The sequence below is a fragment of the Lepidothrix coronata genome, unplaced genomic scaffold (genome assembly GCF_001604755.1).
Source record: "Lepidothrix coronata isolate B3197 unplaced genomic scaffold, Lepidothrix_coronata-1.0 Scaffold10, whole genome shotgun sequence".
NCBI lineage: Eukaryota > Metazoa > Chordata > Aves > Passeriformes > Pipridae > Lepidothrix > Lepidothrix coronata.
In genome coordinates, this window is record NW_016690190.1 from 3,449,539 (window position 1) to 3,463,397 (window position 13,859).

Sequence of the window (13,859 nt, forward strand, 5' to 3'; positions counted from 1 at the left end):
TCTTCTCCAGTTCCCAATGCCCCACACTTTTAATTTTAAAAGAATAAAACCCAATAATATAGACAGATTGAGGTGTTTGACACTGCAATACAGAGAAAAGGGGATACTGCATTGTCCATAAATCAGTAAGTACACCAGGAAAAAAAAAGGATCAGAATGGAGAACGGTTCTTTTAAATTAGCACTCATCAGATTTTCAGCCTCTGATGGTTACACTGTTAGAGGGAGAAAGCCGACCGGCAGACCATCCAAAGCAAGTCTCCTAAGTTGCAGCAGCAGTTCCATCCCCTCATGCCCGAGCACCACAGTCAAACCACGAGCGCCCTCTCCTCTCTCCTGGGAATGATGCCAACAGCACAGGCAGCCACTGCGGGTCTCCGAATGCACGTGGTGGTTTGTGTTGAAGGAGAAACACTGGCAGCAGAGGACTCTGGTTCCCAAAAAGGTACTTTTTCCCATTGTGTTGGACTGGCAGTTCCATTCTGCTCCACTTTTAAGCTTATGGATATCTTTTCTAAATTATTTTAGGTTTTGCGGAGCAGAATGGAGTTTTGATGTTAAGAAACTGTAGGAACACAAGACTTAAATAACAGAGTGGGTGCTGCCATGGTGCTGTGGCTACTTGAACGCTGCAAATTCTCCTGTAGAGGGAGGACAAGAGCTTGGTTTAAAAAGGTGATTTCAGTTACTAGGCAGTCAGAGATTTTCTCTAGACTAGCTGAACATCAGGTTGAATACAAAAGATGTTAAAAAATGCAGACTGTTAAAATTAAAGCACAAGAGAATACATAGTGAGAGAACATTGAATACAGACCCAGCATATTTAACCAACATAGAATTTCTTGAAAGCAAGCTGTACCCATTCTTCCCAAGAACTGTGAGAGTTCAAGCAAAGTCTAAATCATCATGCATTTGAAAAAAAAAATGTGTCAGCTTGATTTTACTTTAAACTCCTTATTGCACATATATCCTCCTGAGAAGCAACAATTTCCATAAATGCGTCTGACTGCAAACTAGTTTCTGTTCTGGTGTAAAATTGGTTTAATAACAAAGAACTGTTTGACACACCCATTAACCTTCAAAGACTATATACAGTAAAGTGCCTGAATATAAAACCAGTATTAAAGAATGCTACAATCTGCTTTAGAGACCAACATAGCAACCTACTGAGAGAAAAACAAGAATGGGGAGACTATCTGCTCAATCCCAGACCAGAAATTAGGCCTCACTAACAGAGAGCACAACAAATAAAGCAACCACATGCTTCCTTCAGAATTACTGAATAAAAAATAATTAAATGCAGTGCTTTCACATGTGATGACCTCCTGAAATTCTACATAATTTATTCAGTGTCACCATACCGTGAGATAGACTGGTAGTCCCATTTCTGAAAGGAACTACGGCACAGAGTAAAATCGCTGCCCAAAGTCTTTAAGGAGTTTCCCAGAAGATTGAATAGAAGCTGTATCTAACATACTAACCCTCTCAATCCTATGATTTAGCAAAAAGAACTTCCTGCCACCCACAAAGAAATTGTATTCTATAGGATTTTTAGTGAGGGGTGTCCAACTACGCATAATCAAAAGGACTCAGGAGGAAGAGAAAAAGGAGCAGACCTGTAATTTTCCTGTGTTGGGTTTTATATGAATTTTGGGTTAGTTTATGTCACTTTCTTGACAGCACTTCTCAGAGCTTTTCTAATAAGGAAGGAGTGATAAGTAGGCATAAGAGACCCTTTGTTCTGTTCAACAGAAGAGTGCTGAATGCCACTACATCCAAACAACTGCTCCCTATCTTGGTGTTCTTCTATCTTTTCAAGAGCAACCGTGTTGTTGGCTTTGTTTTGTCTTAAGATTCTTATTCTGAATATTGGAAACGAAACAGAAACATCCCTGTAAACAAAATTTTAGGCTTATCATGGAATGTCTTGTTCTATAAAGAAGAGAACCAAAAGAGTCATCAGCAGTCTGCATGAGGAGGGGGAAGAAAAGACATCTAAAAGGCCTGGGAGGAGCAGCTGATCCAGTTCTAAGGAACTTGAAGAAAGCAGGAAGAGCGCTCTGTGTGTCCCAAGAAATGAGAATGGAGTACACCCAAGGTCTAAAGTAAAGGGGCTGGCACAGGAGGCAGTGACAGACCTGAAGCTCTATGTGTCTTTATAGACTGTGGTGGCAGGTTTAAGTTACAACAACAAAGGAATAAAAGCTTCACGATGGACCTAATTTCCTATTTTACAAGTTCCACCAACAGATAAAACTCTTGCTCTAAAATACTCTAAGTATTTGATCCTTTTTTCTTGCTGCTTTCTGCTACATTTCACTGATCTCTCGACTCTCTTCACAGTATCTTCTAGAAACATCTCAAGTTTTGTATATTTTTTCTTTTTAGAGAAGGACAAAAAAGTCATCAAGTATTGCCTGTGAGGCCAATTTTTAAGAATGACATTCATGCCTAGCTACACCTTCAAAACATGCTCTACTTAATTTATTTTTCATTCTGCCTTTCTAAATTGCTGATTAAAGATCAATTTATAAACAAGAGATGGCTCCCTCATTACTCATCTTGTCCTTCTGCCCATTTCCAGTAATAATTCAGATTTTAATAGTCATATAGGGATTTCAGAAGATAAAAGATGAACCTTCAATTGGAAAAGAGCAATGGAAAAACAGGATCAGAAGACAAGAAGTATTTCAGACAGTATGGTAGCTTCAAAAAGGTAGTTTTCAGACTTTGCTGCCATTTAAATAAAACCTTAGCAAACACATTTTCTTTGACAAGCTAAAGCTAAATCTTGCCTTTCAAAATTCTGGTGTTAATCTGATCTCAAATCAATAGCAGACCAAAAAAAGGTAACATGTTCATCTAATAACAGGATTACGTTGATTGAACATGTATAAAATGCGGATGCCAGCAGCAGCTTTCCCTAGATGAGGAATGTAGATGGCTATACCTATCCACATACGGGAATCCTTCATCTAGGTGTCAATAGGACCTTTTGAGGAGTAGCTGAAGTACTCTATGTCACCCTTTCTATTCTGAAGATGTAAAATATCTGTAGCTGGTTCTTTTAGCTTCCAGAAGAAACCCCACCTGAAAAAAGGGGGAGAGAACCCAGGTGAACTCTTCCTGAGGCTAAGATGCATACAGATAAATGAAGTAACATGAAATGTGAATTCATCATTTTCTAGCAGGCCAGGAAGGTCTTGCCTGAGAGCAATGAAGACAGCTTTAGGAACACAACCCAGTGTGCCCTGTCCTGATTCTGCCCTGCTAAGTCTTTGGACACAGTCCTGCAATGGGCAATGCTAATCCAAACTGGGATTATTGAGGTCCCAGTCTATCTCTTGACCTGGGCTGTAGAGCAGTGACCTGCCCATTGTGCCACAGCAGCACTGTGTGTCCTTAAAGCAAGATGGTTCAAGGAGCTGATGTAGGAAATGCTACCTCAGGCTGGTGGGCAAGGAGAGTTTTCTAACCAGTTTTTGGAGAGCTGCTTTGTTCATGGTGGGGAAAACCCCCACAAATGCACGGAACAGACTCATGGAATTGGAGAGCATCTGCCAGTGCAAGGGTAAGGAGGTAGGCCATGCCTGATCCAAATGAGATCAGTTTACCATGGAGCTATGAAACCACATACTTAGCCATTTGTTATGTGAAAAAACCTCCAGACATTTATATTCACTGTGAGCCAGACACGTGAGGTGCTTCTGAGCAAGCAGAACTTCAGATACTTGCTTTGACTGGTAACAAAGAAATTCCTTTCCAAAGGATGGATAGCATCTGAAAACACACACTTCTTACAAAGCCCTTTCAAGTTAGCTGCTACAGTCCTTTCACGCTTGTATTATGCAGAGCGAGCACAAACTATTTTAAATGCACACTTTCAAAAACTCTGTACTAAAAAGATGATCAAGATCTTTCATGTTGCCTCCAAACAATGTAATACAAGGGCATGTTTTGAGTGAACCTGCTGCCCCTGATTCCTGGAGGGATTCAAGATGCAGCTACCATTCTCTACTCTCACAAATTTCTAAGTTACCTGGATTCACGAGGTTACTCAGGTATATACACAACACTGTAACTGTCCTCCTTATGCTGGGGTAGATGCCATGTTTCCCTGAAGAATCATAAGGAGAATAATGGTTCCCTTTCAGGCCTGTGCCAGCCTTATCTACTGAAGTAGAGAGTAACTGACTTATCAAAGAGAAACACCAGATTCCAGCACCTTGCCTGGATTACATTCACAGACACAGGAAAACTATGACAAAGAGGTAATTTTCTGTTGGATTTTGTGCTGATCTTTTGTATGGATACCATCCATGGGGTTAAATAAAAATCTGGAACATCTTCTAGAAGGTAACAAGACAGATTTTGTTTCTATACCGAGATGTAGGAAAGTAAATTAAAAAAGAAGCTCACCTGCTATAAACTACTCCTCCAGAAAAACCTGAGATCCTACGACCTGTTTTCTGGACCAATAGGTATCTGTTTCTGAACAACATAGCTGAGTTGCACCTTTGAGAACTCTGACCCAAATCCACAGATGTAGTTATCATCTTCATCCTACAGATGTTCCCAAATCTCACTGAAGCAGCAATTACAAATTACAGAATGCTCTAAATGCCTTTATGTCAGATAAAGTTAATGATCCACAAAACCCAGCCTCCTTTTAGGCTTCATAAAATGTTTAGTGAGAAGCTAAGATCACGTTATGGCCATGGACCTCAAACGGTGCTCGACGTGTAGGAACAGGTGAGACTGGAAGAATGCACTGACCATGCAGAGGAAATGGGGCCAAGTGTGTCTAAGGATGGCAGCATTTTCCTCCCATAAGCAGCATTTTCTGTAGTTCCTAGAGCACAGACGAACAATCTTAACAACACGGAGGATAACACTACTCCAAGGAGTAACTTGTTTGAACTGATATGGCAGATCTGAAAAAGAGTAAGCCTGGGCAGGGCAGTGATGATGGTTCTGCACTCTCTGCAACTCCCCATGTAGTCAAGACTTTTCTGTGTGGAATGCCACATTTCTAGATTCTGCAGGAGACCCAGTAGCATCCTCTTGCTCTGAGATGGAAATTGTAGCCTGTACTGAATACCCCAAAGCTTAGGAAGCATTCCTCCTCATTGTCTAGAATAAATATATAAAATAAAGAATGAGAGAGGAAAACACTTAAGTCCTGTTTTCATTTTAAGATAAGCCTGCCAAAATGAGGTAAAGCTACCAGAGAGATGGGAAACAGATTTTCTAAAACAGTAACAACTTTCATCCTATATAACTATTTCCATAGAGGGAGATTTCAACAGTTAAATTTTCTTGACTAAGAAAATGAGAACAGCAGAAGCCAAAAAGCCTATTAGAATCCAGCCACGAAATGTAGAAACTGCCTATATCTCTTCCAGTTCTCTACATCTGCTTCCCATTTTAAAAGGCTCAGTTGTCAGACATCAGAAAGCCAAGCTTTTTGGAATTCCTGATCTATTTCAAAAACTTAATGGTAGCAACTTCTCCATGTGTATGTAAATCAGAAGCCACTAGGAACACTCTTGGCCCCTGAAGTCCTAACAAGAGCAGCAATAGCTTATTCTGATGCAAGAATCTGTGAAAATTAACAGCTTAGCTGTTTAAACCAAGTAAAACCATGTAACTCACCTCAAAATACGCAAGAACACTGTCAGTACATCTTGTTTTCATATCTGACATCAAAGACTGATACAACCTGAACCACTCCTCTGATTTACCTACTCCAGAGGAATGCTCCAGAGAAAAACACAAAGTGAGCTGGCAGGATTTTGGTAAGGTGTCTAGCTTTCTCAGTCAGATATCTAGTCTAGCTGACTCCCTCCTAGTCAATCTAGCAGCTTCTATATGGAAGTGAAAAAATCAATTGGTCATGTTCAGTGGTATTCTTAACAATATTAAAATAATTAAAACCTTTCATCTTAACAGAATTCATGGTATGACACCGATTTCCATGAAAACAACTGCTTTTTCAAATCTTCTTTTCCTATTATGGGTGTTAAGCAGCATTTTTTTAAAAGTATTTGGTCATGCTTGAGGTTTAAAATGTTTTTCTAAATTTTGAAATCCATGCTAATCGAAGGATACAGGCACCATTACCAGTAATAGTCTTGCAGTTTGGCAAAAGCAGATTCAGAATTTCTTCTGTGTTGCATTGTAATAGAACATTTTGATATGGTCTAAACTATAGCAGGTCAGAGTATTTAGGGAGGAAAAAAAAATTAAAAAATAACAACCCACGTCACCACTCTTCTGCAGGAAGAGATGTTCTCTAAACAGGACTATTTTAAATTTCGACTTTCAAAATAAGAGCCACACGTAATTCAGGGCTTTCTCTGGATTCTGTGTTGTATCTGCTCACTTCTGCTGACCACAAGAAGTTTTGACCGTGTTCAGCCTTGAAGCTCGGTTTATTTTTCCAGTTGTTTCCCACATATGAACAGCATTACTAAATGAAGAATCTAAAGCTTATTGCTCAAATATAATGACCTCAACTGAAGTAAAAAAAATAAAACCAAAACAACACACCACCATAGCTTGTGTAATTAAAATCAAATACACTCCTGAGTAACTAATTCCAATCAATAAACTAGGCAAAACTGACACCCCATGACCTCAAGAAGACCTTGCTTGTTTTGAAGTGACTTTTCCCATGTCTCTTACGGGACGTTCCAATTCCTCTCGTGCCAGCTGTTCCCAGGGCACTCGTTACCAACACAGACTTTGTGCTCGGGACATTCAATGCCCAGTGTTGGGAAGTGAATCTTCGTTCCCTCAGTAAACCCTAAAAACACAGCTGGTACACGAGCTGCACTCACAGGAACACCCCAGCACACAGACACACAGGCACATGCTTTCACATTTCTTTTCAGTGCACTGGAAACCCACCGTATCCCCCTGCTTGGATGGGCGTTTTTGGAGAAGCACAAGCATATAGACTAAAATCCTCTGTCTGGAAGCCAGCCCGGTTTAATGAGGGCTCAGATGCACTGCGGTGAATTTTTGGCAATGACCGGGCCAGAAGCTCAATGGAGGCAAGAATCTAAAACAGGTAGAAAATAAACGATCAAACCTGTTGTTCCAAAGCTGAAACTCTTTCTTAAAACCAAAGGCACAACATTAATTAACTACAGAAAAATGTTTAAATTAAAACAGAATTTTTAAAATATTGATTACTGCATTGCATGCTTGATGTTTGTATCCTGCAAAAGCTGGAAAGGACAGTTTGGGAATTTCCCCCTTTATAAAGGCATACTAATTTCCCTCTGTAAGCACAGTGTATACAGTTGCTTTTTATTTGGCTCCTTGTCCAAGCACTAGTACCTGTAGCTGCCATAGCTGCAAACAAACCCAGCTTTGGCAGCAGTTTGCTCAATACCATTTACCAAAAAGTCAGCAGGGGGAGCTCCTTATTTTTTGAAAATTATTTGGTTACATTCAAAGCAGAAAAAAAATCAGATTCCCTCTCCCCTCCTCCAAGCTTTTAGAACCCAAACCTTCCTCAGCAGGCATGATAAAAATCAAGTTTTGTGGCAGTTTCCCTCCATAAAGCTTGGAGGAGAGCAAGAAGGGGGGCTATAAAGATTTCTGAGCACATATATGAAGTTCTAATTTGTGTCTAACTATAATTATCAATTTCACTGTCTCCCAGTTGAAACTTTCTCCAACGTATAAATGCTTTTCCAAATACACAGGTCATTTTACTACCTGTGTTTTGAAATTAAAATAAGCATTTCTAATTAAACAGCTCTAACCAGGTACTGAGCCAATGCTCTTATGAAGTCATGCTGTAACACTAATAAAAAAAATTTGGAACCGGCCAGTGAGTTCGCAACTTTGAATTCTAAAGTCTATTGAGAGTTAAAGAGGGGCATCTCTCACCTGTGGAAAAAGGGGTCTCTCATCTCTCTTCTTTTTTAAGCATTCTGCCATTAGTCTCTTCATAGCTTTTGGACAGTTGCTCCGTACTTTGCTGAGGTCTGGAGATAGATATCCTCGTCCCACCATAAAAATTATCTTTATTAAAAGGGAAAAAAAGATGAAAGAGGAAGATGATGAGTCCATAAAACAAACAGTAAAAAAAGGTGAACATTTTGCAAGAACATTTTAGTTCCAGCAGAAAGTTTTCTGCTCCCAGGAAACATTATCTGGTATTGAAATTGCCAGATTTCTTAGAGCAATGCTTGCTAACCTATTCAGTACAGAGAAAAAAATTAGATCTTTCCTCCTCCTCCTCCTTGGAGAGATTTCTGTGAAACTTGAACACTAGTAAATGGTTACCATTTATAGCAATAACCATCTAAGGAACGGTTCTTCAGTGTCAAAAACCGTGACAAAAACAAGAATAAGCAACTTTGGCAGGAACAGAATGTCTAAAAATAAATATTCTGTAAAAGGAAATATTCTGTTTTATAAATCAACAGCAAGTTCACGCGGAAAGGTATTTTAAGAAATACATGGACTTTGGATATTAAAACCCTTCAGCTTTTAAGAATAAATTCTGCCATATACTTTTCCAACACAAAAGCTCATTCTTGACATCTGATCACACTCCCCATCCCCAAGAAAACCATAAAAGAAAAAGAGGTACTGTCTCTCCTCTGTAGAAGAGGAGACAGACAGGTTTTGTATTTTTACAGTAATTCTTTGTACATGGAAGGCTTATATTTCGCCTAAGGATAAAACTTAAGCATAAACCAAAGTAAACTGATAGGAAGCAGGAAAACAAAACATAAATATGGTTAATGGTCTCTTGTATACATAAAAAAACCACATCAAACATCATCATGTCAAGCCAAAGTCAAATGCAGTGTGGTTTGAGTACTGCAGTTGCACTGACACTAAAAAGCCCTTCCAAACTAGTTAATCAAAGATCCATTCATGCTGCAGCAGGTAATCACTGCCTTTTCTGAACACTCAGGCAGACCCAGCAGGTGTGTCATACCTTCTATCTAATGAAGTGTAACTATTTCATATCTTGACACTGGGGAAAGAAAACCATCAGAAACCCCTCACATCTCAAGCATGTCATTCGTGTTATTTATACTAACACAGTCCTGGTCCTTTTTCAGCTTTCTGCTTCAGTCACATCTGTGTTGGCATCAAGGAGGAATATAAAACTCCCATATGGTTTCTTTAGAAATCCCCATGTGCCAGAGCAGCATTTCATAGTAGACTTATGTACCCTGCCCCTTACCTCTGCTGCAATGAGACTTACCATGATCTGTGTTAATATTTTCTAAATAATTGCACAAGCTGAAATTATTCAAAATTCATTATTTATGTTTCAAATACTCTCTTTACAAATAACATAGGGATTAAACTTTTACTTCGAACTAGAGAAAAGAGATTATCACTACAAGAACAGTCTAGAAAAATCTATTATGGTGAGAGGAACACTGAGGTGTAACAAGAATGATGCTTTGCTCACTAAGAATCTTAGTTGTGTCATAGTAGCTGAATATTTACAACTTTGGAGATAACAGACAAGGAGTGGCAAAACTCAAGACATTAGATCACATTGTATATGGTGGCTTCACTTGCATTTTAAAATTTGTTTCAGCACTTAATTGTAAGCACCTACATCACTGGGTTCATCTTTCAAATCTCAAAAGGTAAAGACAAGACAATGTTAAATACAGTTTTTAGAAGGCTGGATCCATCTGGCCAGGAATCCAGACATCTCCCTTCTTTCAAAAGGCAAAAACAAAATTATAAAAAAAAAAAAAAATTAAAAAGAAGGAGTCACTCCAAATTTGATGAATTGGGATGATATGTTCTGGCAGATATGGAAGCAGCCTTATAAAATGGCATTCACAGATGAACGTTGCTATGGTTGCAGTTCTCAAGTACTGACAGTGAAAAAACAAGAGATGAGGACACAGAAGCAACATAAATACATCACTGCTTAGACACAGAATAGTTCACACCAAAGATCTTGATGCACAGATACTATTTTCAGATTAGACAGAAATAATGAATCAGGTATGCCTTCCCAAAGCACCTAACCCATGGAGATATATTACAGGCATGTGGTATCATTAAGACTTAAAGAATATTTGTTCACAATTAAGTAATCTTCTTAGAGGATTCACACACTCTGGAAAGTCATATACTCCATCAAGCAGGGTTTGAGAAACGCTGATTTCCTGAAATTCAGTTAGACGGTGCTTGCATTTCTCAAGATCGAAATGAATACAAAACATTCAGTGAGATGACTGTTCTGTTTTGTCCTGTAGCTGCACTATTATTCCATGCAAGTGGAGGGGTGGGGAGGGGAGGAAATAAAGAGGAATAACGGAACACATATATAGAGGATCATTTCGCCTTTGCAGAACTACTCTAGATTACTATTAAGTAACCTGCTCTCTCCCTAATAAGTATCCTGGCAACCAGTTCAGAAGCTGAGAATCTATACTTAAAGTAAAAAAGAACACAAAAAATACCTCAAGAGAAGTAAGTAAATTGGTGCTATGTGGCTGAGGCAGATCTAGAAAACGCAGAAATGTCATCTCACAACATCAGAATTGGAAATATCAATCACACAACACACCAGAAAGTGCACTACCCAAGGTTGAATTGATCTCTGTTTCAGGCCACAGCTGACTGAAGTCAATCCCTTCCCTTACCTGGTCCCTGTTGTTGATGTTTGAGTATGGTAACTGTCCAGTCATCAATTCATAAAGAACAATCCCAAATGCATACACATCCGACTGAAAGCTATATGGGTTTTTATCTTGCATCCTAATAACTTCCGGTGCCTGTATCATAAAAGGGAAGAATTAGTTTTCATTTCTCTACATCACACTGCACCTCACATACCAAGAACAAAACATGGACTTTTCCAGAGTACAAGTGCAAGGTCCACTCTTCACAGGTTACTGGGTGCTAATACAGAGTGGGTGCTGACATGAATCTCATAACCCATTGCTTCATTTTAGTTTGGTGATCTCTTTATTCCTCTATGACAGAACAAAATTACCTTGGCCAGGCTGAGAAGACATTTGGAAACTAGGATTATAACAACACTGAGAATAATGCCAACTAACAGAGCTTTAGGTTTTTCCAGGGAGAAAAGGAGAAACTGGAGTTGTACAGGAGTTGTACTGTGGAATAACCATGTTTGAATTCTTAAAACTTAAGAGCATCTTACTTTCAGCTGAGCTAGTTCCTCTACTCCTTTGCAGGATGTTTTGCATGGCTTTTCTCACCTTCTCCTCAACACTGGATTAATTATACCCTTTTTCCTTAGCCACCATTTTCTTTTCAGTTTAAACCTCAGAGTAAAGGATTAAGACACTAGAGTTTTTTTGCTGACTACTGGAAAACATATGCTTAAAGTACAGTTGAAAAGTATTCATTTAGTACTTCATACTACTGCTTGTCTTTTCCAGCTTAAGACAGCTTGTGTATATCAGTGTGCTGGAGGAGTAGTGTAGAAATTTTGGCCAAAGGCAAATAAATTTGTTGAAACAAACTCACCACTTCCCCTTTACATACCATCCATAGAATAGATCCAGACAACTGTTCAAACTGTTGGGACCCGCTCCATCGTGATTTCACTGTAGCTAGACCAAAATCACCTATTTTTACTGTGAGGTCTTCATGAAGAAATATATCTAAGGGGGAAATGTTAAGGGAAAACAGACAAGCAATGCTGGTCCTGTCCTACAAGAACAAAAAACAGCTACAAATTTGCAACATACACATGACAGTTTTTACCACTGACCATCACTGAAGAAGGTTTTTGTGAAACACAGATTCTAAGCAGCCAGCATAAGGAATTATGCTACTTAAGGGTTACATAAGTAATGGCTGGGCCAGTGCTGAACAGACCACGGCCAGGTGGCTTTCTTGAAGTGCCAAGTACTTTCTTGAAATGCCAAGTATGAGGAAAGCTGCAAATATTTCGTGAGTGAACTGGCACAATCTTTCATTACATGTAGAAACCAAAGGATGCAAAAAAACCCCCAAAACCTCCTATGTTATTGCAATGAAATCAACAGACACCATAGGCATCCCTTATTTTGCTGTTACTGCTATTACCCCTTTTATTATTGATAATACCCCTATTACTCAGTGAAATTTCTACTTGGCAAATATTTATACCTGAACAGCTTTTCATACCATTAAGTTAATCTCTGGCAGAAAAAAAAAAAAGAACCAGGAATGCTGTCACATTCCAGAATTACATCTCTGGGAAAGGATACTATTACTCTTGAGGTCTCTGTGGATGATTGACTTGGCATGCAAATAACTGAAAAGGAATATCATAGATTAGGTGGGTTAAATAATATTTCACTAATCAGCAACTCAAAATTCACTGTATTACTGAAACACAAATTCTGTAGATATTCAAACTGCAAGGTAGTAAAACTTCAGTTACCAATGACAGTTTCTGCAACATTCACAGGAAAAACAAGCCAAAAGCATAATAAAGCTTAGATTTCCAGCTAAAATCTGATGGTGCTGAGGAATGAAATAACAATTATGCTCCAACTTCTGCTTTTCAACTCTAACTCAATATTCACAATAGAAACAACTTCAGTAGTTTTTTTCACATTCAGTGCTGAAAGTTCTGCCTCCCAGCCTTAATGGTGACCGTCAAGACCCTTTGCAGGCTAGTCACAGCTTTAGGTAAGGTGTTTCTAAATGTGCTTCCCAGTGTCAGTGTGCACTCAGGTATGCCGACTGCTTTTAAGCACAAGAGTGGAAAAAAGATCCCTTGCAGACTGGATAAATAGATGGCAGGGAACACAGAGGAGAGTACTTGCCCCACAGCACAGATACAGCCTAAATTAGGCAACCAGTCTCCCATGGCTCTTTGTTTAGTCAATGAGGCTGGCACGAAACTCCTGGAAAAGCCCCAATTTATGTCTCTGCTTTGAATCATGCTCATAAAACAGTTTCTGCATCTCCACTACCTACAGATGGGGCCTGGGGAGATGAGCAGGCTAACAGAAGGCTAAGGCTGGTTGCTGCAAACACCTCCCCACCTCTTGACTGAAAATGTAATAGAATACTTAGTAGAAAAATGGCACAATGAACTGCAATCATCATAGTGGTTTTTCAACTGGAGGGTGATTTCTCTGATCTTACAGCAGTGCTCTGATTTTGACACAAAACACTGGGCTAGTTTTGTAAATTCTAACTCAACAGTCCTCTATGGGAGTAAAGATTATTTACAATCCTTAGAACCAAATAGGTATGTTTTCTCCAAATACTGAAATCTGTTATTTAAAGAGCTATGATACTTAAAAAAAAAAGAAAAAAAAAAACCTGATTCTTTTTGCTACCAGGGCTGGGTTGTCTGTCTTGTGCATATCTTATGGAATTCTGTCCTTTCATTCACAGGTTGTTTCTTTTTAAACTATGCTCTACCTCCTACCATATGATTATCTGCATTATAAAGTTTGTAAAGACTCTTCTATTTAAGACTGTATTTTCCTATGTTCCGAAAAAAGCACACGAAGTCTATTTTACTCATCAGAATAATAAACACTTCACCAAATGCTTTGATGATTGAGACAGGACCCTGGGCTCGGCAAAGTGAGCAGATAACCAGCCTTATTTGCCAATGTCAGCCACAGTGGAAAGGGGATAAGAAAACTTTGCCCCAGAGCTCGTTTTCAGACAAGTAATACGATACTTACTCCATGCCTTGTGCAGTCTGTCGTGCAATATCAATTAGCTTGATCATTTCAAATTTGGTCTCAATGATGTGTAGATGGTGATACAAGCTGGACCCTTCACACCATTGTGTAACAATAGCCAACTGGGGTTTTGTTGAATAGCCCATGAAAAGCAGGATATTCACATGTCGTGTTTTCCTGTTTA

General features: G+C 39.0%; 1 protein-coding gene across 2 annotated transcripts in view; it reads right to left on the reverse strand.

The window, feature by feature from the left end:
- Positions 1–553: 553 nt before the first annotated feature.
- The window catches only part of BRAF (B-Raf proto-oncogene, serine/threonine kinase), a 76,528-nt gene continuing 63,222 nt past the window's right edge, over positions 554–13,859 (reverse strand). Inside the window, exons 13-19 of one of the 2 annotated variants that reach the window (XM_017804724.1) lie at positions 13,676–13,852; positions 12,233–12,279; positions 11,523–11,641; positions 10,652–10,783; positions 7,905–8,039; positions 6,912–7,065; positions 554–640 (exon numbers count right to left, since the gene is read on the reverse strand). In XM_017804724.1, the coding sequence (XP_017660213.1) occupies positions 618–640; positions 6,912–7,065; positions 7,905–8,039; positions 10,652–10,783; positions 11,523–11,641; positions 12,233–12,279; positions 13,676–13,852 (787 nt within the window). In that variant the 3' untranslated portion in view covers positions 554–617. Of the gene's footprint in view, positions 641–6,891; positions 7,066–7,904; positions 8,040–10,651; positions 10,784–11,522; positions 11,642–12,232; positions 12,280–13,675; positions 13,853–13,859 lie in introns of those variants that run through there. The other variant, XM_017804725.1, reaches the window with a different exon arrangement.